General features: G+C 37.4%; 1 protein-coding gene across 10 annotated transcripts in view; it reads left to right on the top strand.

The window, feature by feature from the left end:
• Positions 1-22720, top strand: part of R3HDM1 (R3H domain containing 1) — a 54242-nt gene that overhangs the window by 4098 nt on the left and 27424 nt on the right. For 6 of the 10 annotated variants that reach the window (XM_075431016.1, XM_075431017.1, XM_075431012.1 and 3 more), the window contains exons 3-13: positions 6535-6576; positions 7024-7113; positions 11992-12106; positions 14527-14605; positions 16224-16283; positions 16365-16505; positions 19061-19169; positions 19266-19361; positions 20802-20839; positions 20922-20972; positions 21114-21340. In XM_075431016.1, coding sequence (XP_075287131.1) covers positions 6535-6576; positions 7024-7113; positions 11992-12106; positions 14527-14605; positions 16224-16283; positions 16365-16505; positions 19061-19169; positions 19266-19361; positions 20802-20839; positions 20922-20972; positions 21114-21340 — 1048 coding nt within the window. The remainder of the gene's footprint in view (positions 1-6534; positions 6577-7023; positions 7114-11991; positions 12107-14526; positions 14606-16223; positions 16284-16364; positions 16506-19060; positions 19170-19265; positions 19362-20801; positions 20840-20921; positions 20973-21113; positions 21341-22720) is intronic. The other 4 variants (XM_075431018.1, XM_075431014.1, XM_075431009.1 and 1 more) reach the window with 3 other exon arrangements.

The following is a 22720-nucleotide window of genomic DNA, read 5'->3' as shown; positions in this document are numbered from 1 at the left end:
CCAGGACAGTAGCTTATTAGATTCTTGTTATTGAGAATTGAGTAAAAGGTTCTTTTGGGAGTAGTTTTGTTCAATACTAACAATTCCATATTCCAGTGAGTGAAGCAAGCTGTATCTGCTACGTTAAACAGCTTCCAAATAAATCTTGTAGACCACTGTAATAACAATACGATTTTACACTTTAATATCTGCTGGCTTTATTAAGGCTGGCATCAGTGTAAATAGCTAATGTTATGAATAAAATAAATCCTTAAAATGAAATAGTGCTTCTGTAATGTACGAGAAATAACTGCTACTGAAAAGCTGGTAGATATTATAACTGAGCTGGTATTTTCTTTAGTCAATGGAATATCCCAGTAGTGAGTCTTAAAAATTAATTTAAGGTTTGTTCATTTTCATACAGTTCATTAACTTGGGAAAATCTCATTCACATTTTCTCATTCAACAAATTTTAGTGTGGAAACTTTTAGGAGACTCAAATGGCAAATCTGCCTTCCTGCAATCCAGCGGTGTTGTATAGTCAGGCCTAGCCTGGAGAGATTAATCTGTCAACACTATGGCTGTGGGCTTCGGCGAGGATTGGCTGCTTCATTTTGTTCTTGTACAGGAGTAATAGCTGGTGGCTGAAATAATTATCTGTCATACACACAGTGAACTGAACAACTGTGTAATGAAGGCTGTTTGATGGAGACAGCTTTACTGTCGCCTTCATTCAGTGTCGATGTGAGTGTTGTATCCAGGAGTCTCCATCAGAATCAGAACGTTGTTGTTACATGAGTAATGTAATTAAAAGCTGAGTCTGTAGGCTGAGGATGTTGGTTTCCAGAGTGGTAGGAAGACAGTCAGTTACAAAGTGGAACCTTGCTAATGTAAGCCCTTTGCAGCAATTGAAGTCAGTAAAAGTTAAAGTCACTTGTAGTGTGGTAGCTGCTAATGCAAATATATATGTCATATATTTGATGCTTTTTTGTTGAAAGCACATCTTATGCTAATATACAAAACAAATTTTGGCCTGTCCTTAATAAACAAAACCTCTGGGAATGGTAGAGTAGTCAGCAAGTTTTTAACTAGTGGATGAATTAATAGTTTCAGTAGTGGAGTGTACTGGATGTACTACTTTTCATTAAGTGCAGGTTAAGTGTTACTGTAATGGTGGGAAAAAGAACAAAAGGTTTGCTGAGAAATGTTAGAGAAGATTATTGGAAGCTTTTGGGAATTTGTTGTGTCCTTTTGTTTACTAATTGAGTAATTCAGAGGCTGGGTTGGGGGGGTGGGAGTTGTATGGGCTTGGGTTTGGTTTTCCTAGATAGTAGCTGATTGCTTAGTAGGTTTCATATCTATTGGCAAACAATAATATTCCTGAGTACAGTTATGATTTGATTTCTAAGTTGCCATTTTGCTTCTTTACAGCCAAGTAAAAAAACAGTCTATGATCTTTCCTTTGTCTAAACCTATCATGGTTTCAATTCAAGTATGTTTCTGGATCTTCACAGTTCCAGAAACTGGTGATTATATTTTGAAATGTAACTTTGGCTCTAAATTACAGATTATTTTGAGTTGATGTGCATTAGTAACCTATTTGCTATTGCAGACACTGTTGGAGGTACAAAGTAAATGAGAAAAATACCTTATTGGAGTACATGGTTCGCACTCCCCATTTCTTTAAGCAGTGCAAGAGTAGTGTAATTGATAGAGACATTATTAGGGAAGATTTTTGAGTTTAAAATTCCGGGGTCTGAAGTTTGTTGCCTTTGTCACCAGGTAGTGGGACAGGCAATGTTTCAGGCACTATGAGGACTGCTGTTAGAAAGTTAACACGTCAGGAAATACTGACAAAAAATTAAACAAACAGCCTGGGTTTATCTTACAGGTTAGTGCCTTTTGCTCACTATTAGGAAGTTGGGTTTTTTAAACCAAAATATATTTAAAATCTCCATAACAATTCACATTGGCTTATGTACAATCCAGAAAAGGAGGCTTGTTCTTACTCAACAATCCATGTGTTATCGGGGTTGGGAGGAAAAGAATGTTAGTCTTAAGTACTGTCATCTCTGCACTGAAAAATAACCATTAATAAGTAGATGTAAGATCCTTGATGGGATGATAATTGACAAGGCAGTGAAAGACTGAGAGGAAGAAAGCTGCATATCACTACATATCAGGAAAAGCATTTGCAAGCTGTGGGGAGTAAAACCAAAATACCATCAACAAAAAAAGCCTCACAGAAGGGTGGATGCTAGTGCCTGAATGCAGGAGTTTGTATGCATCCACCATATGATATGGGCAAGGTTAAATTTGTATTAAGTGAGTATAATTCTGTTTTGGATTTGTGCTAATTAAGCAGATATCCCTGTCCTTCGGAGGAATTAGATTAATTTTTTTGTTTAGCAACTAGACATCTCTCCTGCAAGCTTCTTCCCTCCACACCAGCACAAACCTTTGTTTTCTCTATCTGTTCCACAGCTTGAATTCTCCACAGCCTTCCTTTGCCTCCTCCCCAGCTGTTTTGGTCTTGTCAGGATTTACCTGTCTTTATCTCCAGAATATGTGACTTAATGCTTTTTAATAGATAAATGATCAGGCAGATTCTGTTTAGTTACTTTTGAACTGTTGAAAATGCTTCTGTGTCCAGTGGTGAAACTATTTTTCCATCAGTCATCCTCTACTGTGTCATGGAAAATTGCTGTCACTACTCACTAATACAGCACAGCAAGTAACCATAGACCATGCTGTTCTTTCCTTCAGCATTACAAAGCTATCTGTGGTTGCTAGGACTGTAGCCCTTAACTGGATTTAAAATTGAGACCTAACTTGGAAGAAAGGTGAAAAACCGAATGTCCTTAGAGCACTCCTTGTTCAGGTCTGTCATGTCATGCCAGTCCTCTGAAAAGTCCAAACGGTGCTTCAGATATAGAGTACCTTCTCACGAAAGCTTTCACGCTTCCAAGTTTGCCATCTTGTGCCTGACCTGGTTTTATCCAACTTGTTTAGAAAGCATAGTGATGATAGAGGAAGGCATGTAACAGCTCCAGATCTTTACCTTGTACTTATTATACGTGATCTGTGGCAGTAACTAGGAAAAAATAAAATAGGCGAATACTCTTATTGAAAACCTGGATATATGTGATTGTATGTGTTTGCTGAACTCTGCCTTAATTCCTTTTTATTTTATAGTGGTAAGTTGAGCATAGTAGTTGGTCTTAAAAGTTGTTGTTCTTTTCTTAAAGACCAAAACATAATCATTATTTTCATTATGCAATTGTTTGGAATACTTGCTTTTAAACACTGTCTTAAAATCATTCCCATAATGACTTTAAATGGGGCATAAATTTATTTTTAATCTTGCCTTCATTAACACGGTGTTTTCTCAAGTCAGTAAAAGTCTGAGAGCTGCAAACATAAAGAAATAGCGTAATTAGCACTCGCTAAAGATTACATATTCTGAAGTAGCTATAAATTGTTTTTCACAAATGAGGAACACAAAGATGCTCTGTAGGAGCAAAACTTAGTAAATGCAGAGAAATTCGGACAGAATTAAAATTCATGGGCCTGAAAAGAGAGGAAAACTTGCATTAACAGCTACAACGTGCATTGTCTACCCGTTGTCCTCGAGCTTTGGTGGAAATGCAGTTATCCTCAGTCGGCATCGTTTTGCCGGAGAAAGGAACTGTGCCCTGTTATCTTCAAGCTTTGTGTTACTGTTGATACGACAGCACTTTGAGTGTTGTATTTCCAGGTGCAGACCGTACATCGTAGGCCTTTTGTCTCATGAGCAGTCCCTGCAGTCCAGCCGTATCAGATTTATTCCAGTGCTTCTTACCTGTCAAGTGTGTGGTGCTTATTCCTCACAGTTGCAGCTGGATGTGGGGACTTGTATTTCAGGTTTCAACATCCTTAAAGTCTTGCAGGAAAGCAAGGAATCCATGCCTGTCAAAAGGTTGTTTTACAAGGCAGGTGTTTATAGATAACAAGTCTTAATATGATGGGTGTGATAATACTTATCTCGTGTAATTTTGAGGTTTGAGTCATTTCAATCAAGGGAGAACCTTCCTCCTACAGTGGCCCACAAGCTCTCCCCAGTGGTATTGGTGTTAGTTTAGTCCCTAAAATTTGTCAAGTGCTCGTGAAATTGAGCACCATGTCATTCAAATACCTTAGTTTACTACCCGGAATGCCCTGTATTGCTTTAATTAACTTATCCCCCATAGGTTGCAAACACTTATTAAAAAAAAAAAAAATAATAATGAACTGCAGCAGAATGGACAGTGTCAGTTGGGTTGGCTTTCCAACCTGGAAACAGAACTGTGATTTTGCAGGCAAAATGGAAAATGAGATACAGCAGGCTTAAAACACTTAAAGGACCACATTAATTTTAAACATTCTTACAAAGAATTCAGATTTGTTACTAGATAATTTCAGTGTCTCAATTAAATTTTGAGACATTTGCTTCACTTTATCTGGCATGAACAAACATAGTTAAGTTTTGGCTGCAGTGGATTCCTAAGACTTTACTGAGGTAAGGTGAGGAGGAGGTACATGCCTTGTACAGATCTTAATTAATTTTAATTATGATATGGTTCCTGCTTCCTAGCAACAATATCTTTTTTTTTTAATTGCACTTAATAATTGAAAAATTTATGTCTTATCTAATTAGTGAGCATTAATTTACGTGTAAAGTTTTGGATAACAGTATTAGAAATTCTGTTTGAGTATTTTAAAATGTCTTATGTCCTGTATAACTAAGTGTATCCCTAGCCCCTGCCAAATGGTGAATCTGGGATGTTTGTTTCTGTATATTCTTTTCAATTATATACTGGCTTCTAAGCTTCCAAAATTTTGCAAAAGGTAAACAATTGCCCAAGTGTAGATTCTTTTGTCTGTTGCTTTGACAGTGAACCGAGTACTCCACTGGCAGTGCTGATTTGGTTTTAAGTTTACACTGCTTGATTTGAACCCACCTAAGCTAAATGATGCTGGAGTAATTGATATGAGGCTGGGAAATCATCCAGTTCTTGAAAGTTTAGTAGCTTGGACTAATAGAAACTTTGCAAGGGATATGTAAAGTGCCAGCTTTCAATATGCAGTGTATGCTTTCAGTGTAGCTGATAGAAAGAAAGAAAATATTTTGCAGATACCAACAGAATTCAAAGTCTCTGTATTGTTCCAGGTATGAGAACATTTGAACTGTCTTAGCTACTCAAAATCTCAGCAAGCTTCCTTTAAAAAAACCTGATGATGAGTTCAGTTAGTTTTCAGTGCTGCTATTTAAAATCCTGTTATATAGTGAAATGAGCTTAAACGAGCTCCCCTTCTGTTGCTCTTCAGCTAAGCTGGTGCAACATCCAAAAAAGACTTTTGAGACTTGAGGAAAATGAGAGAAACAGTGTTTCTTCTGCCTTTACATGGTAGAGCCCTTTACTTTAGGTTAGGTGTTTTTTTTAGCAACATGTGTGTCCTGCTAAGAAATTAAGGCACTTTATAGACATCTGCTCCTATGCGCTTAGGGCAGGGAGAGCTGTCTTCGTGTAATTTTCAAATAGTTTTTGTTTAGTTTCCTTCTGAAAGGATATCCTTTTCATAAAGGAGGAAATACTGTTCATCAAACACTTGAAATTGTATTACCAATGTTATTTTTTCCTTACAAATATTAGGCCTGTGCTCAGCAAAATGGGTTGTTAAAGGATTGTCTATACATCAGTTTTAGTTCTAAAGTGAAACCAGTACTTAGATTGTGTTATGCCACTAAGTGCTTCTATTCCTGTGTAACTGTCACAGAGGGTTGAGTTAGTTTTAACTATGCAGTTAAGAAATTGTTAAATGTACCTTTCAATCACGCATACTGTAGCAAAATTCTGGTAATGCTTTTTTTTTAAGTTAACAGTGGTAATAGAAGAAGGGATCTGGGAGGAGAAAGAGCAAATCAGTGCACTGATTACTAAAATGGCCTTGGGAGGAGAAAGAGTACATTAATGCATAGTAAGTTACTGAAGTAAAGAAAAAGAGATTGACCAGTAGCCCATTTTCAAGTTCACTTTCATAGCTCTTAAGATGAAAGAAAAAAACCCATAAGTTTTAACCTGCTTATGATAGGTCATCATCTGTTCCTCTGGTAGAGGCAGTGTTTTGGGGTGGGTTTTTTTTGGTATCACTTTTCCAGGTAGGTTTCAAGTATAGGAAGAAAATTTATAAAAACCATGTCATGTTGCCAAGGAAATTAGGACACGAGAATTTAAAATATATGAGCTGGCTGAGAGAGTAAACTGCGTGGATCTTACTGAACAAGAATAGTATTTGCTTCCTGTTAAATTCCTTTAATATCTATTGTTGATAAATGAAAAGGAATCAAGGACAAGCATGATAAAAGTGGGAGAGCATATAATCCCTTGGCCAGAAGCACCTGCTGTTCCTTTCACAGATTTGACCATCATGTCAGTAATAACTGGTAAAGCTTTCTCTTCTTTCTCAGTCTTTTGCATTAATAAAATTGTACTATTAAGTTTAATATAAACCTTTTCTGTTGTGCCTATCATTCAGCGGCCAGTGCAGTCTTTTGGACAGACAGCAAAAAGGTCGAAGGTACAGTAGACTTGTGTGCTGGCATGCTAAGGAAGCCCTTCATGCTTGATGAAGCTTTGTTACTTTGTGAAAAGTGCCTTTAGTTTTATTTTTTGGCATTGAAGCTTTGTTTTATTCTGTTGGGTTTTTGTCTTGCCTAGTTGTCTGCTTTTGTGGTTTGCCTTTATATTTTTGGTGGCTTTTTATTGTTATGGAGAGAAACACTTTTCCAAAGATTTTATTTACTTTTCATTAGATGTGCTCTATTGTGCTGACAGTGCCTTCAAAAGCTGCAATTTGCTTGGGTATTTTCATCCTAAAGGAAATTATTTATTCTATTGAAAATATTAAAAATGCAGTTTTCAGCCATTGTGTTTTACATAAAATGAGTGGAAAAATAACGGCTTATGGTATATTTATATAACCTTTTATAAGCCATAGTTTTTAATTTTACATACTTTCCTTTAGTCAAACACAAAGTTAAAGTTAGTTCGGAGCCTTGCTGTATGTGAAGAATATCCACCACCTCCCACAGCTGAAATATCACAGGACCTCCAGGTAAAAATCACATTACTGAAGTTTCTGAAACAATTTGAAGTAACTTACTGTTCAAAAGGAAATCTTTTGGGTACTCTTTAAATATGTAGACGCCATATGATTTTAATTTTTTTTAATACAGCTGTAATAGAGATGCTAATACCAGATGAAGAACTTGCTGCTTTGTTTTTCTGAACTATAATGGTTGATATCTGAGGAAAAGGAAGAGGGATTTTGTCAGTTGTTTTAACTTTCTAGTGTTACGGTGCACTGGAGGCAACCTTAAACTGCTTAAGTGTTGTCTGCCATCAGTAAGACAGAAAAATGATGATTCATATGCAGCCTAATTTATCAGCTTATTATATTTAGAGAAATTAAAAGTTTCAGTTCTGGTGTTGTAACTAAATTCCTGCATATTGGTTATAATTTCTGGTAGTTCTAAATATGTAAAAATACTTCAGAGAATTTAAAACAAAATCTAGCTTTCCTGACTTTAACTGCATACCAGTCTGCATTTTTAGAGCAAAATACTGTTAATGGTTTTAGTTCTATGTGTGGATGAGGGGTGTAAAAATGCTTGTCGTCTTTCACTTCTGACAAAGGTGATATGATCCTTAGTGGCTTACTCATAAAGCACATTGTCTTATTTTGCTGTTACCTGAAAAACTTCTAAACTGTCTTCTTCTGAAAAGTTTCACTTTTCTTAACAAGCAGAAGGAACCAATAAAATAGCAGAGTGTGAGAGCGTTTTGGTGGGGGAGTGGTAATTCACTTGGTGGGGGGGGAGGAGGGAGGTGAGAACTCATGGAGGTATTTGTCAAGCTAATTAAAGTTTGGTAAAATTGAACCATGAAGAATCTAGGGTTGTCTTTGTCGTCCCCCATCCCCCCCCCCCCCCCCCCCCCCCTTTTTTCAAGACTGAAAAAATAGAATTTTTCATAGTCCTTCACTAATATACTAGTATTTGAAGAGCTGACTGGAGAAATTTTGAAGCTGGGCCTGCTAATTTGATGAAAATCTAAGTCTTAGGTTGGTATAGGCTGCAGGGTAAGAGATTAAAAAACAATGGAAAAGCTAATGCTATTTGCAATCCTTTACAACCCTGTCGTAAATTTTGCATACGATTAACAAAATTGACTGAGGGATCTAGAACAAGTTTAGTGTTTTAGTCTGAAGCAATAGGGTTTAACTTTTTCTGTCACTGTATCCAATTACAGGAAGAGAGAATCCTGATTTGATGGGCTGATCCTCCACACTATACAACATATATATAATGCACATACACACTATACAACACCATGTATTTAATGGTTTAAAGTGAGACATTTATAATAAGCATTCTCTGCAGGTGGCATTTGTTACCATGTCCGTGGTAATCTGTCCTTCGCTGCGTACTGCAAGGTGGTTCTTGAAAGGAATTATTGCAGTAGTAGAAGAGATCTAAAGGCCAGTTCTACAGAATGACTTGAATTGTGCGATAATCTAAGTTTGTACAAAAGCAATACCATAAACCAGATTGTATATCAAGAAACAATATTAGATCTAGCTGTGAGTTTTCTTTAGAAACAGTAATCTAGAAAAAATGGCTTATGAATCCCAATAACTATGCAAATGGTTGAGAGAACAAATTTAATTCTTCCCTGTAGAGTGAAGAAATACATGTTGAAGAGAAGAGTTAGAAGTAGGAATGTGTTACAAGTTCTGATGCTGGAATGCACATCCTGTGGGGCACAGGGCTTCCATGACCCTCTGTAACATTTCATACGGGAAATTTCTCTTGGCGAGGTAAAACTCCTCGGCACATGCAGGTGTAGGAGTCACCCAGCAAGTCACTGCTGGCTGCCTCTCCTCAGAAGACTGTCGTGAAAGAGGTTGACAGACCAAACTGATTCACTTGTTTATATTTTCTTGACTAATTGCAACATGAAAAAAGATACTCTTCCTTACTGAAAAACCTAGGTAAGAGATCACAAATTTTTAAGCCTTAATTGTTAAAAAGCCCTGGCCAGTGCTTTACTAAGAGGTGCTATGAAAGTACGAGCTTGTCAGTTTATTGCAGGAGGAAGAATGTAACTGATTTGTTTGATCTTTTATCTCTGTAAATACACAAACTTTTTATTCTGTTGCTGTTCTCTGTCTAAATATTAGATGCTGGGCGTGTTGTGATCTTGTAGGCTCTAATACGAAGCATGAATGCTAGCAAAGGATGGTCTGTTCAGCTTTTTGTAAGGAAGGGCTGTTTTCCTGTGAGTGACAGTTGTTATGATGGGTAACAAGTAAATAAACCTGCAGAAGACTGACTTTTTCTCCTTCAGCAAAATAAAACAACTCAAAGGAAGGGAACTGGGAAGAGAAGACCAGGGTTGCTAATAATAGTTTATACTCACTTGTGTAAATTCAGGTGGTTGTTGGTTTTAGAGGTTGCTGGTAAAAAGCGAAGACCACAGGGCATAGAGCCCTTTAGGTAACATTGTGTAATGTTTCCTAACTCGTAGCTTTTTCTCAAGTGTTCTAAGTTGGAGGAATTTATCAAGTTTTGATGGTTTCGGGGGGGGGGGGGGGGGGTGCTTTTTGTTTGGCTTGCTTTAGTTTAATCAGGATTCAGTGACAATTTCTTCTGCTACAATGAGGACTTCGGATAGGTGATCTGAGTTACAGCGAGGAATCTGTTAAATCAATATGCCAGCAGGGACCCACTACAAACAGGGTGGGATTAAAAGAATTTTAGGTAATAGAAATTAAAAGATTTTTTTGGCAGCTTTCCTGTCAAGTAGGTCATATTTAATTAGATGCTACAGTTTTTATAGCATGAAATCTCAAGAAAGTGCCCTTTGGTATCACACTTCGAAGTAGAATTGGTGGCAGTAGAACTGGCTGTTCAGATGGCTATTCCTTATTTAGCTCTTGTTGGGGAAGGAAGTATGAAAATGATTACTTGTTGGAATCCTTTGACTAAACTATTGCCGTATGTTTTTACTTTGGATGAGTTTAGTGTCTGTAGTCAATCAACTTGCTAGAGAAGGAAAATCAGACTATGAAAATTTGCTTAATTTACTGATAGTTTTGTGGTGTATTATTGTAAAATGGAGAATAACATATTAGTGGGTCCAAGTCAGAAATCATTAGTAAGACATAAACCATGTTTCTTTCTTTTTCACATAACTGTTATGAAGCTTCTAGGTGAACAGTAGGTGTAATGCACTTTATAGAGACAAATAAATTGCTCATTTCAATTACATTCAGGTTTGAGGTGAGTAATGCAAAGATTTGTTAAGGTTTGTAGCCAAGTGAATTCTCAAGACTAAGAAAGAATTCTACGACAGAGTTCATTACTAGTGATTGATAATGGTTTTTATCAGACTTAGGTATAGATAATCTCATAAAAGCTGAGAGGTCTTAGCACTTGTAATGCTGTTTTTCAGGGTGTGTATGAATTAATAAGTTTAATTAGAGCGTTTAATGTGGGGGAAAAGTCATAAGGAAAGAGAGCTGATAAAACAATCGGCTAATATATATTTTATTTTTTTAATTTGAAAAAGTTGTTCCTCCAAAAATGCTTATTGAAAGTAGTTTTTAACATAACCGCATTAGTACAGGGTTCCCGTTGCCCAGCTCTGAAGGGACCAAGGGGGAGACGGCAGTTTGGTGTGCTAGGGCATGGAAGAGCGTTACTGCAGGCCGCGCAAGGATGCGTTTGCATGTGAAACAGTCTTCAGCCGTGGTGAATCCTGACTATATTTAACTCTGGCCAGCTTATGTGGGTGAGGTCAAGTCTGTGGAATGACACAGGGAGAAGCTTAGAGCAGTGCCTGGATATGGGTAAGAATGGGTTTGAAGGAAGAGTGAGGACTTGACTTACATGCAGGACAGAGGAACAACAGGCAAGACTGGGTGAGGGGCAGGTTCTCTGGGTTGGGGAGGATCAGATGTTCACGGGTGGGGAGGGTGAGAGCGTCAACTCAGTTGGCACTGAGGGAGCAAAATTGATGTCTGAGGGAGTTCGAGATAAAAGGTAAAGGGGGAGTCTTGCTCTTACAGGACTTTGCCACCGTTCCTCTTGGAGTTGTGCAGACATGTGGTGTCTCCATTTTCCCCTGCCTCCTCTGGTTTTGCTGTCTGAAATATGTTAGTCCTTCTCTGACAATCTTATGAAAGAGTAAAGAGGAATGAAAAACAAATTATGGTCTTCCACTATGTAGGGGACCATTATGTCACTATAATGTCAAAGGGGAAGCTCTTTTTTACTGTATTTGGGAAACAAGTTTTATGATGGTTTTACCTGCTTGTATAACAACATGGCTTTTGAGATGATTACACACAAAGCTACTCTGTCAAAATATACAGGAAGTTAAGAATCTAAGCCTTGATGACAGTAAGGTTTCCAAATTTTGCCTTGATACATTGTACTGTAAATATTTCCCTTTTTTTATGGATCTGGGAAAGCTGGTCTGTCTTAGATTGAAACATTTGCTTTATTTTTTTTTTTTTCCCCTCTTCTTGGTTATAAACCAACCTGAAACTTGAAACAAGCTTTTGTAGTCAAGAACTGTGAAGAATGGGGGAAAAAAAGCATTGTGGGTGATGCATTACTTAAAAAATGAGAAGCTGTATAAAATTTATACATCTGAAAAACTGGTATATTTTCATACGTGTATCAAATAAGAGACTTCAGATTCATTTTGAAATAGCATTCTGGGCCTGGAAGTGTGTGTAAATCCCAAAATGTTTATGGCACTTTCTGTGTCTACTCTATAGTTTTTGATTCACTGATAAATATAATTACACTTTGTGGTCGTGGCAGATTTCTTCTTTATTTTGCAGGTAATATAGCACAAAACAGTTCTCCTGCAGGTACTGTTTGAAAGAATTTCCATGATGACTGATTTTTACTTTTGACAGGAGAAAATTCAGATCCAGTTGTCACAGTCTTTTGAAAAAGAAGAAAAGCCTGCAAAAGATGAAGCGGAAAAGGAAAAATCCAGTGATAAACTGTCCAGAAAAATGTTATCAAGAGGTGTGCTATCTGTTATTATGCTTTTAAACGTACTATGTAGATAAAGAATGTTATAAGAAGATGCATTTTGCTTCCAGGACGTCGTTGCATAAGCATTAGGGGTTTTTTAGCAAATGAAGCAAATAGATCAGACGTCTTTGAGCTGGAGAAGGAATTGCTTCCAGAGAATACAGTGCTTTTGAGGCTTCATCAAACACAGGTACTCCAGCCAGTGCTTTTCCTTTCTCACCTATCTGGCTGTGCAGATCAGCAGAAGAGCAATTGTGTTGCCTCAGTTGTGTCCAAGAGTTCTTTGGTAAACTGACTTTACTAGTCAGTAGAAGTTACCTTATTCCTAGATGTTGTTACAGGTTTTGTGAAACTTAAGTGAGAATGACAGCTACCTTTGTTTATTTTACTTTTGAGAGTATCTAGAATTTTTTTTTTATAGTTTTGGAGCAAGGGTGGAAGTACATAAGTAAAAGTGACAGCAAAATTAATGACATAAACCTGTCTCTGCCCACGTTTTCTGATGTCTCCTAAAGCTAGGAGACTTTATGCATTTAAGCTGGAGATTCATTGTACAGCTCTTGTTTTAAATAAAGGATCCAGAATGTTTATCTAAACATCTTAGATCAGCCAGTGCATAGGAAATATCTTTAAAGCTAGAATTCTTTTGAGACAGGTAGCACTTGTCAGTCTTGTGTCCCTTAATCCCTTAAGGCCTTCCGCATGTGGCATTTCAGTGCACCTTGTCCCAGCTGGGTATTTGTGAAATATAAAGTGCTGGGATGGAGGACTTAACTGCATTTATAAATCTGAGTCTTGAAATGATGCCTTAAAAAACTAGGGTGTTCTTTCAGAGCTAATTTGCTCAACCATTAAAGTATGTTCCCACCTTCTAAAATTAAAAAAAAACCAACAACAACAAAAAAACCCACAAAAACCCAAACCCCAACCAAAAAAAGCACAACCCGCAAAAAAATGAAAACACACCGCCTTCCTCCCCTCCCTCTCCCCAAACCAACCTAACATGTTAGGTAATGAGGAGTCAAGAGCGAAGTAACAAAACGCCTAAGGCAGAGGTAGCTGTTTTAAATTCACCCAATATCTCCTCTTGAGGTTAATTAGTTCCCAAGTTAGGATGTGCCAAAATAGAAAATGGTGGAATTTAAACATTAGTCTTCTAGTAATTATAACTAAATTATTGCTCACTTGCAAATTAAGAGAATTAAAGTAAATAATTATTCAGTCTTACAGTTGTTCAGTTGTTTCACCAAGCATACAGCCCCCACCCCCCCCAATTCAAAAGTAATCCCAGACCGTAAACGCTCAGAGTTGCTTGGTTTCATTTATACTCTCTTGATAATACACGGGCACAACTGATAGCATAGTGAGCTCTGCAGATAAAGGAACTCGCTGCCATTCTTCTTTAGGGAACCAGAGATTCCCTGTTCTCAGGTGGACTTGGATTCTCTCCAGGAAAAAATTTAGGTCTCATTTTTGAAGACTGGACACTTTGCTGGCACTGTTGCTTCTAACAAAAAAGCCTGCACAGATTCTGTCTCCACCAAATGCCATCCTTCTTTGCGCAGTAGATCCTCTCATTGCTAATAGAAGCTGATTTGCGATGTCTGCTCTCCGTACTGACCACAAAAAGACCTGGAACGACTAGGACTGTAGGCCTAAGTTTGGGCTGTGCCTAACTTGAGACTAGGTTGACAAGTATGTAGTTCTTGGAAGAAATCTAGTTCCAAAAATATTGTTACAACACCTCCTAGCTTTTACTGCTAAGACCTGGAACTCTGGGAGGTGCTCATGTAAGGGAAGATTTGGTGTTAAATCATTTCTCACCATGACAAATTTTAGAGAACAAAATGTAACTTTGAATACTTTCTTTCATTGAAACCAGAAAGGAGACAGAAGGTTGTGAGACTTCTTTTTGAAAACTTCTAAACATTATGTAGCGAAAACAAAGTTCCACAGAACAAAGACTTTTTAATAATACAAAATAACATTTGTGAAGGATGACCTGTTACATTATGAAGGACAGTATTTCTTCAGGCATTCTGGAGATGAACTGCTGGTCCAGAGCAGTGTATGCAACAGTGCAATGTAGTATATTGAGAAATCGGGTGACTCAAAAGAGATACACTGCTTCAAAATCTATAGCAATTTGTTAATTGGCAGTGTTACTGAAGTTTTTGCTTCTGTATTCCGCTTGAATTAGGGGAATGGGGGGGAGGTTATGTTGGGTTTTCTGTATTGGTTTTTTACTTGTGAGCCTTTTACGTGGAAACTGGAAGTGATTAATTAGAGGAATAACATGCCTAATAGTTATATAGTATTGATCCATAAGTACCATGTTCAACCATAATTGTGAAAAAATATTATTAATGGTTTTTCAAAGTGTAATTTTGCTCTCTCCACCCAACCCTTAGATTCCAGTCAAGAATACACAGATTCCACTGGTATAGATCTTCATGAATTTTTAGTAAATACTTTAAAAAACAATCCCAGGTAAGCATCAGTAATGTCAACTTTGTGGGTTTTTTTTCTTGTCATTATCTGAGGTATAACACCACCTGGGGTTTTTGTTTTGTTGTTCTCCCCCCCCCCCCCCCCCCCCCCCGCCCCCCCAATCTAACACTGTATGTTAGCTATTTAGGATGGGATTTTGTTGCACAGGCTATCTGAAGCTCCACTCCACTGCAATTTGTATGGTATATGAAACACAGGTCCAGGATACTGAGATAGTTTAAAAGCTTTTAATGTTTACGAAGCAAATAATGAGTTCTGTCTGCATCCAGTTCTGTCCCTGAAGGAACTCTCATACTATGTCTCTAAAACTTGTGTTCTGTTAGCATCTGCTTGATAAGGGCTAAACTGTCTTCTCTTACTTTTATCTGCCTTGCACTGATTTTATAGACAAAGGAACTTTTTTTTGAAGATGTACCATATAGGCATGGCTGGAGATGTACATCTTCACTCTGTGCATCAGAAACCGAGTCTGATCTAATTCAGGTCCATCATTTGTTAGCAATGGAGTTGACAGGGTTCTGTTGCTTTGAGGTTTGCGGTACATTGCTGTCTCTTGTTAGTCCTTTTCCTCAGTGGTGTTTCATACTAGATGTGTGGCTGCACATACAACGCGAGAAATAAACTCGGTGGAATTATTCTGCTGTCACCAAAGCCATTCTAGTACCATTTGTTACTCATTAGTATTATAGTTGTGATTTCCAATGTGATAATGTATTGAGATTCCATTTTATTGGCAAAAAATGTAAAATGAGCTATAATAAGGGTCCAACACCATTTTGTCCTTATAGAATAAAATTAGAAAGCACAGACCTCTGCTAGACTCTTACTTTGTTCTTATTTGAAGTCATACAGCATCGCAATGAAAATACGAAATTGTAGGTGGAGGGCTGCTGTGGGTTTGCATGTGCAATAACTGAGAAGCTTACTTATCTGATGTGCACAAATTGTGAACTGTGGGACAGTTAATTTCATTACATAGTCATGATTTATGAGAACTGGCATAAGCATTTTTAAGGCTTTCGTTTTATGGCATTTCAGCTAATGTTCATTTCTATCACCTTGAGTTTTAGCTTTTTCATCTGCTCTTACTATCTCATCAGGCTGCAGGGTGTTCCAGCTTTTAACCACTTGGTTGTTGGTATGTTGTAGTAGTGCCTGCTGTTAGCAGTCCTCTGTCGCTCTTTTGTCTCAATGATCCTGTGACGTGTTTCACAATCCAAGGGCCAGTTCAGGCCTCTGCAAATCTTGCTGCCTGTGTTAGCCAACAAGAAACAACCTAGTCACTGCTGCTCCTTCTGGAGACTGTCTTCTCTGTGACTGTGCTTTCTGTTGAGTTTTCTGGGCAGAGATTACTTGGAGAATCTTTGTATTCTGATTTTTGAGATTAGAACAGCATGTCACTAGGCAGGTTCAATAAAATATATATTAGTGAAAAATGAATACTTTGTCCTAAAAATACTTCATCTGACACCTCGTGGTCCTATTTACAGTCTGCTGTCATCCCTTGATCACAGATCTTATCTGTGTATTCTTGAGATGAATACAGCCACAGTTATTGGAGTGTCTCATATGTGAGTTGCTGTGTTTTTATTTTCAGGGACAGAATGATGCTGCTGAAATTAGAACAGGAAATTTTAGATTTCATTGGTAATAATGAGTAAGTACTGTATTCTTATAGGAAAAAAGAATTCAAGACTGTTCCTGTTTGTTTAATAAAGCTACTATTCCTTTCTTCCAGAGTTCCAAGAAAAAAGTTTCCCCCAATGACATCTTACCATAGAATGCTGTTGCACAGGGTAGCTGCTTACTTTGGATTAGAGCACAACGTGGACCAGAGTGGGAAGGCAGTCATAGTGAATAAAACTAGCAATACAAGAATGTAAGTGTGAAAGTCTTGAAAAAACGTTTTGATGCCTATATTTAACACCCGGGATACATTATGCAGTGATGCTGCATCTGTGGCAGCAGGGGTCTGTCTGCTCATTGGGAACCATGCATCAAGGAGAGGTAGCTGCAAGATCTTTACTGTTCATGTTCCAGAGCTGTGTAGTAACATGATCTGTTTCATGTTTAAACTTTTTTTGGGGAAAAAATGATGTTATCTGTAAATTAAGAGTTCTTGATGCTTTTCTTGCAGAGTTACATTGTTAACATTGTTTCCGTGAAACATGAATTTATATCAACTATTTTCCTGTTTAAAGATTTGCACCACTGAAGTGTACAAAGTACATTCTTTGTTTCTTTTGGAAAGCAGAACTAGCCCTTAACTTAGAGCAAGGTCATTTCTGATTTGGTGAAGGGAGGGGACAAGACTTGTACAACTTTGGCTTCTGAACTGTAAAAATCCACTGGGAAAATTCGGGCATTGAAGTCTTTTGTTGGAATAATGTGGCTTACAGATCTCATATGGCCTTACAGAATAAACATAGCAGGGAAGACAGACATCTCATCAGTGGAAGTGTCAACCAGGTTACCAAGTCATGGCGTGCTCCTTTACTGTGAGCGCTGGGGAGTTCTTGGAGGAACGCCTAGGCAAATCCATATTGCAAAAAAAGTAGCACTGGGGCCACAGCAACTCCAAAACCAAAGCGTAGTTGATCTTTTCATTCAAAGGACCCAGCTGTTCTCTCTATCCTCTGCACTTGCTCTGTCTCCTCATCCTCTCTCAGAAAGGCAAAGGACTGATGTGTTGGTGTGTTTATGCCACCTAGTTTCTAGTTTTAAATTAAAGCAGTGGCCTGATACCATATTCTTTTTTTTTTTTTTTTTAAGTGCTCTATGATTTGGATGTGAAAATAGGAGTTTACAGCTCCTGCGTCCTAATCCCAGTCTCTATATACACTCTCTGTAGCTTTGGGAGAAAAAAATCTAATTATCCACCCTAGGTTTAGAGTCAGTAGAACTGAAATAATATACCACGCTGAAATTTCACACACATAAACAGTTTCTTCCTCAAAAGTTTCTAGAAAAATATATAGAGCCTAAATACATGTTAAATAACTTATGTACTCATGTATGTGTTTTTCCTTGGGCTATACATTTGCTATCTAAATTGACTTATAAAGCCACACATTTCAAATCTGTTGCCTTTGCATCTACCAGTATCTCTGTACTGAAGCTTCAGTCCAGCACTTCAGGTGTGGAGTAAGAACTATTAAAAGATGATTTCTTCATTTTTGTGCGGTTTTTTCTAGCCGATATTTAAATAGCTTATGGCCTCTGGAAGCCCCTTATAGATGTAGTTACTAATTAGCAGGCATTTCATCTAACCTGCAGACATTAAGATTCTTAATGTTTTCAGTATTCTTATTTTAAATCGCTTTGGATATAAAATAAGAATTTAGAAAGAAAACCTTGGAGATCTGCTCCATGCTGAATAAAACCAAACTTACCTTTTCCTCATAGGCAGATTCCCGGCTCCATCGCCGATCAGTGATGTTACTGACATCGACAACCCAGTGCATACTGGGACGTCTCAGTGGAGTGGGAAGTTGGTGATTGCAGGGCAGTAAATTCAGGGACCTTTAAAAGAAAGAGGTAAGACAGTCTAAAGGTTCTCTGAAATGCCTGCTAATTATGTTTGGGCATCCAGTAACTAATAGGTAGGCTTGGCTGTTTTATAGAAAAAGATCTCCTGACTTTATACAGATGTCCTGGCTAATGAATAAAGAAACAGAAATAGAGAAGAGTATACCTGTGTTTTGTCTTTTATTAGGCAAAAATTTCCTGCTTGTCTGAGAACTTCTCTTATGATAGTAGTAGTTTTATTGTCTAGGTACTTGCTATTGATTTTTAACAACAAGAGTTTGCAAAATATCTCGGTTTTCTTTCACGAAGTAGATAAAATACCAAAACAAAATATATAATCTGTTGCTTCATCCTCTCGCTGTGATCCTGTGAAGCTCTTGCTTGCTTGCGTTGTACTGTTCTTCTTCTCTTGCTTATTTCTACTTAATTTTGTTATAGAAGTCTGTAAGTTTCAATGCTTTCTACTCTATCTTCTTACCTTCTGTTTTCCCTTGAAATGAATTCTGAGGTATTACAGCTCTAGCAGAAAGTACCTATCTTCACTTCCATGCATGCCCAATATCCATTGCATGGCACCAGTCTGGATTGAAGAGCACTTCTGATTCCCCAAGGGCATGTGGTTTGCTTGCCACCTTAATTGGAAATTGAAGCAAAAGCTTTGAAGGAGGAAGAGATTTTAAAAGCAGGTTTGTTATGCCTCAGGAACAGGACTTGTCAGGGGTATACATCATCCTACATTTTTGGTACCTTTTCCATTGCCTGGACAACCAAAATCTATCACTTCAGTTAGCATATTAAATATATGTAATATTTAACATTAATCTTGAGTATATTTCAGTTTGTTCCACTGTCCGTAGTACCTGTTTACAAAACCATAAATCTTTTCTTTCTAATGACTTTTCATAGACCTGACCAAAAGTTTTGTGAGCATATAAAGGATGAGAAGAGTGATGATTTCCAGAAGCGGTATATCCTTAAAAGAGATAACTCTAGTTTAGACAAAGATGACAACCAGGTAAATACATATGGATTACTTCCTCCCACTTGCTGTATTTGACTGTGTATTTATACTATTTTCTTGTAGAATTTGACACTGTATCGCTTAATTTAGATGAGAATACGATTAAAAGATGACAGAAGAAGTAAATCCATAGAAGAACGTGAAGAAGAATATCAGAGAGCTAGAGAAAGAATATTTGCACAAGATGTATGTATCAAAGAAAATCTTACGGTGTTTTGTATGACTGCTTCACACACAAACGCACATGTGGTTTGTGTTAAGATACTTCTTTCCAGGAAACTTTATCTGAAGGGAACTGAGCAGCTAGGAATCATTAGTGTGGTCTGAATGAGTTTTAAATGATACTGAAGTTACCGAGAAATTTTCTGTTTTCTCTCATCACTACAGTATGAAACTCAAGCAACCTTCAAGGATTATTTTGGTACATTATCTAGCATTACCTATTTCAATATGTTATTTTGCCCATTGCTGAAATTTAAGTTAGAGTTTTGGTGCTGCAGTCATTTCAGTTGTTACTCAGAGCAATAGTTCTTTATAAAAAGAAAAAAACCCAGACAAAAAAAAACCATGGAGACAAAAACCGAAATGTTGGGTTTTTTTCTCACTTGTGTCTGTATCAAACACATCTTATGACTAGTCACAGTAAAATTATTTGAATTCCCATATGTGATATTTCATTCAGAACTGTAGAAGTCTAGTTTCTCTTGACTGGAGTTAGCAAGCAGGACAACACTGTAAACTATAATAAAATCACAAGTAGTCATTATATTTAACTATATTGAGTGAAACGGAACAAAGAAGTCTTCAAAAATATGCGTTACTTCTAATAATCCACTTTTTCTGACATTTATCTGTAGCTCTCTCACATCCAAAACTAGTTTCTTGTTCTGAAGAAAGAGTGATGAGCTCTGAGAGGCTAATTTGCTTGCTATATCCAAATATTTTCTAAAAGCCTTTTTTTTTGTTTTGTTTTGTTTTGTTCACCTTAGACATAAACAAAAAGGATAGTCTTTTGGATATAAAATTACCTTTTCTTTTTGTGTGCTCATTTTCCATGTGTTTTGCCCTTAGAAGCTGTGTACTAAATATTAGAAGTCACAGTCAAGGACAACATATTTGAAGTTAACGATAGCCTTTTTGGTTGTGTATTCTGTCTGCTTTTTAGCATATGCATACTAGTACCCAAAGAATTCGGTACAATAATTGCAGTAGTCACTGTCGTCATCTACTTCACGTTTTCAAGCAGAAGACAAGGCAGCTCGGGTGGTGTTGACAGACCTGTGAAGTCACACGTCAGCTAGAAGTTACAGAAGGCAGCACGGGCCCAGTGGAAGAATTGTAACTTCAGAAAAATCCCGATATAAACAAAATGGTCGGCATTGTAACTATTGTAATGCTAACTTTTATTTCCTGCAGATGGGCCTTTTTATAGTGTGGGGTTTTTTCCATAACGTGAAATTTATCCACCAAAGAGTGTAAGTTGTCAGGCAGTTTAATATGAAGATGATGCTGTAAAAGTCTATGTATAATGTGAAAGACTCCAAATTGCAGCATGTTTTGTTACTGCGCTGTAGTAGGGGTTCCAGCTACCATTCGTATTAATTTCTACACTTCTTTGCCCCTCAGTCCCTGTGTTCCCAAGAGAATTATTTCACTGATAAAAGGTAAGAAAATTTGCAGTTTAATTCTGTTTCATTTTGCTATTGTCTTAATAAATATTAAGCTATCTTATTAAAATATCAACAGAATCCAGGAGGAAGAAACTAATAGTACACAACAAAGACGACAGATACTTAGGTATTTGATGCTTTCTTAAAAAAAAAAAAAAAAATCCCAAAGTATTCTGCATGCATTTCACCTTTTCTTTCTTTTTCCTTTTTTATTTTCCCTTATTTTGCACTTGATACTTGTGCTAAAAGTTTAGTTTATAACTTACAGAATCAATAAGGACGCATCAGGGAGATCAGCCAACAGCCACCAAAGCAGCACTGAGAATGAGCTGAAGTATTGTGAACCCCGTCCCTGGAGCAGCACCGACTCCGATAGCTCCATCCGCAATCTGAAGCCAGCTGTAACGAAAGCCAGCAGCTTCAGTGGGATATCCGTTCTGACAAGAGGAGATAGCTCTGGAAGCTGCAAAAGCACAGGCAGGCTGTCTAAGACAGGTACAATAAACTCTGTACAAATACGTAGTTACGTAGCAGTGAAGTACCGGGTGGTTTGATGCTTGGAGCGCGGTGCAGATGTGTGCGTACGTAGAGACCTCAGTCTTGTGGGTGCTGCTCCACACATACGGCTCCCTCTGGGTGCAGGGGGCCGCGTGCGTGGAGTGGCTGCAGACCTAGCCCTGCAGTGCACGACTGCCCTGGAGAGCTAGAATTCAGGTGACAAGTTGCATAAACGTTTCTGACTTTGGAAGCAAAATTTTAAAGTGTGTTATAAATGGCTTTAAGCCAAATGCATTTCATCTCGTACAAAGGATTTGAAAACGTTCTCAACATCAGTACTTTATACAAAATAAAAATTTAGAGTTCAACTCTTCGGTTTTCAGTGTGGTGAAGTGGCATTGTGCAGTCAAGGAAACTGTACTGCTATCCTACTAGCTAGGAAAAAACAGCGTTAAAGCCTATGAATTGTCAGTTCTATTTGTTGTGTTATCTTCCAGTGCCATTGTGAAATTTAAATGAATATAGCTAAAAAGCTTACTTAATTTTTAGATTGATAAAAAATCAGATCAGTGGAACAAAGCGTACTGTTTAAGATTCAGGAATGTTGGGGGAAAATACTCATAAGATTCTGGGTTTCAAAGGTGTGTTAATTTTTAATTAATGTCAAAACAAAATATCAGAAAATATGGATATAAATCATCTGTGGGTCAAAAATGAAATTTAGTAAATATTTGAATTCCAAATGCCAACGTAATTTGATCCAATAGATAAGTTTGGTTGAGGAAGATTTTGAGGCTTGTAATACACAGGTGGGTTACAGACGCACTGTTTCAGAATTGAAGTAGAACTGTTCAAAAGCAGAATATTATTGCATGCCTGTATTATGCTTGGCTTTGATCTTATTTATACAGCTTGTTTCTAGTGAGGATCTGAAATGTTTTGCTTTCTCTTAAACCACCGCTACCTTCTAGATATATCACCACACTTCTATATCTTCGTGCAGTGAAACAGTTACAAATTCTGTTTGTCCATTGTGTACTCATATAAAAAAATACATTCCAAGGTACTTGTGCGTATGCTGTAAATTGTGCCATCATATTGAGTTATTTCATTCAGCAATGTAGTAATACTATTTGGCACAGCTTGAAAAGAAACTACAACCTGACAATAGCGTGTATATATAGAAAACATTCTTGGAAATCTTGTTTTCTAAATTGCAAGAACATAAATGGATCCTTAAAATTTCACTGGAAACTTTTTGTTTTGGCGTTCTGAGAGTTAACATTCAAAGTCCAGAATGCCTATCTTGATGGTTGTTGCTTCACTGCAGTTACAGGTTGTGGTGATTTTGTGTGTCTTGAGAGTCATTTTGTTTGC

This window comes from Opisthocomus hoazin, chromosome 9 (assembly GCF_030867145.1).
Source record: "Opisthocomus hoazin isolate bOpiHoa1 chromosome 9, bOpiHoa1.hap1, whole genome shotgun sequence".
In the NCBI taxonomy this organism is placed as follows: domain Eukaryota; kingdom Metazoa; phylum Chordata; class Aves; order Opisthocomiformes; family Opisthocomidae; genus Opisthocomus; species Opisthocomus hoazin.
The sequence above is the reverse complement of the archived record's forward strand: the minus strand, read 5'-3'. Positions and strand labels throughout refer to the sequence as shown.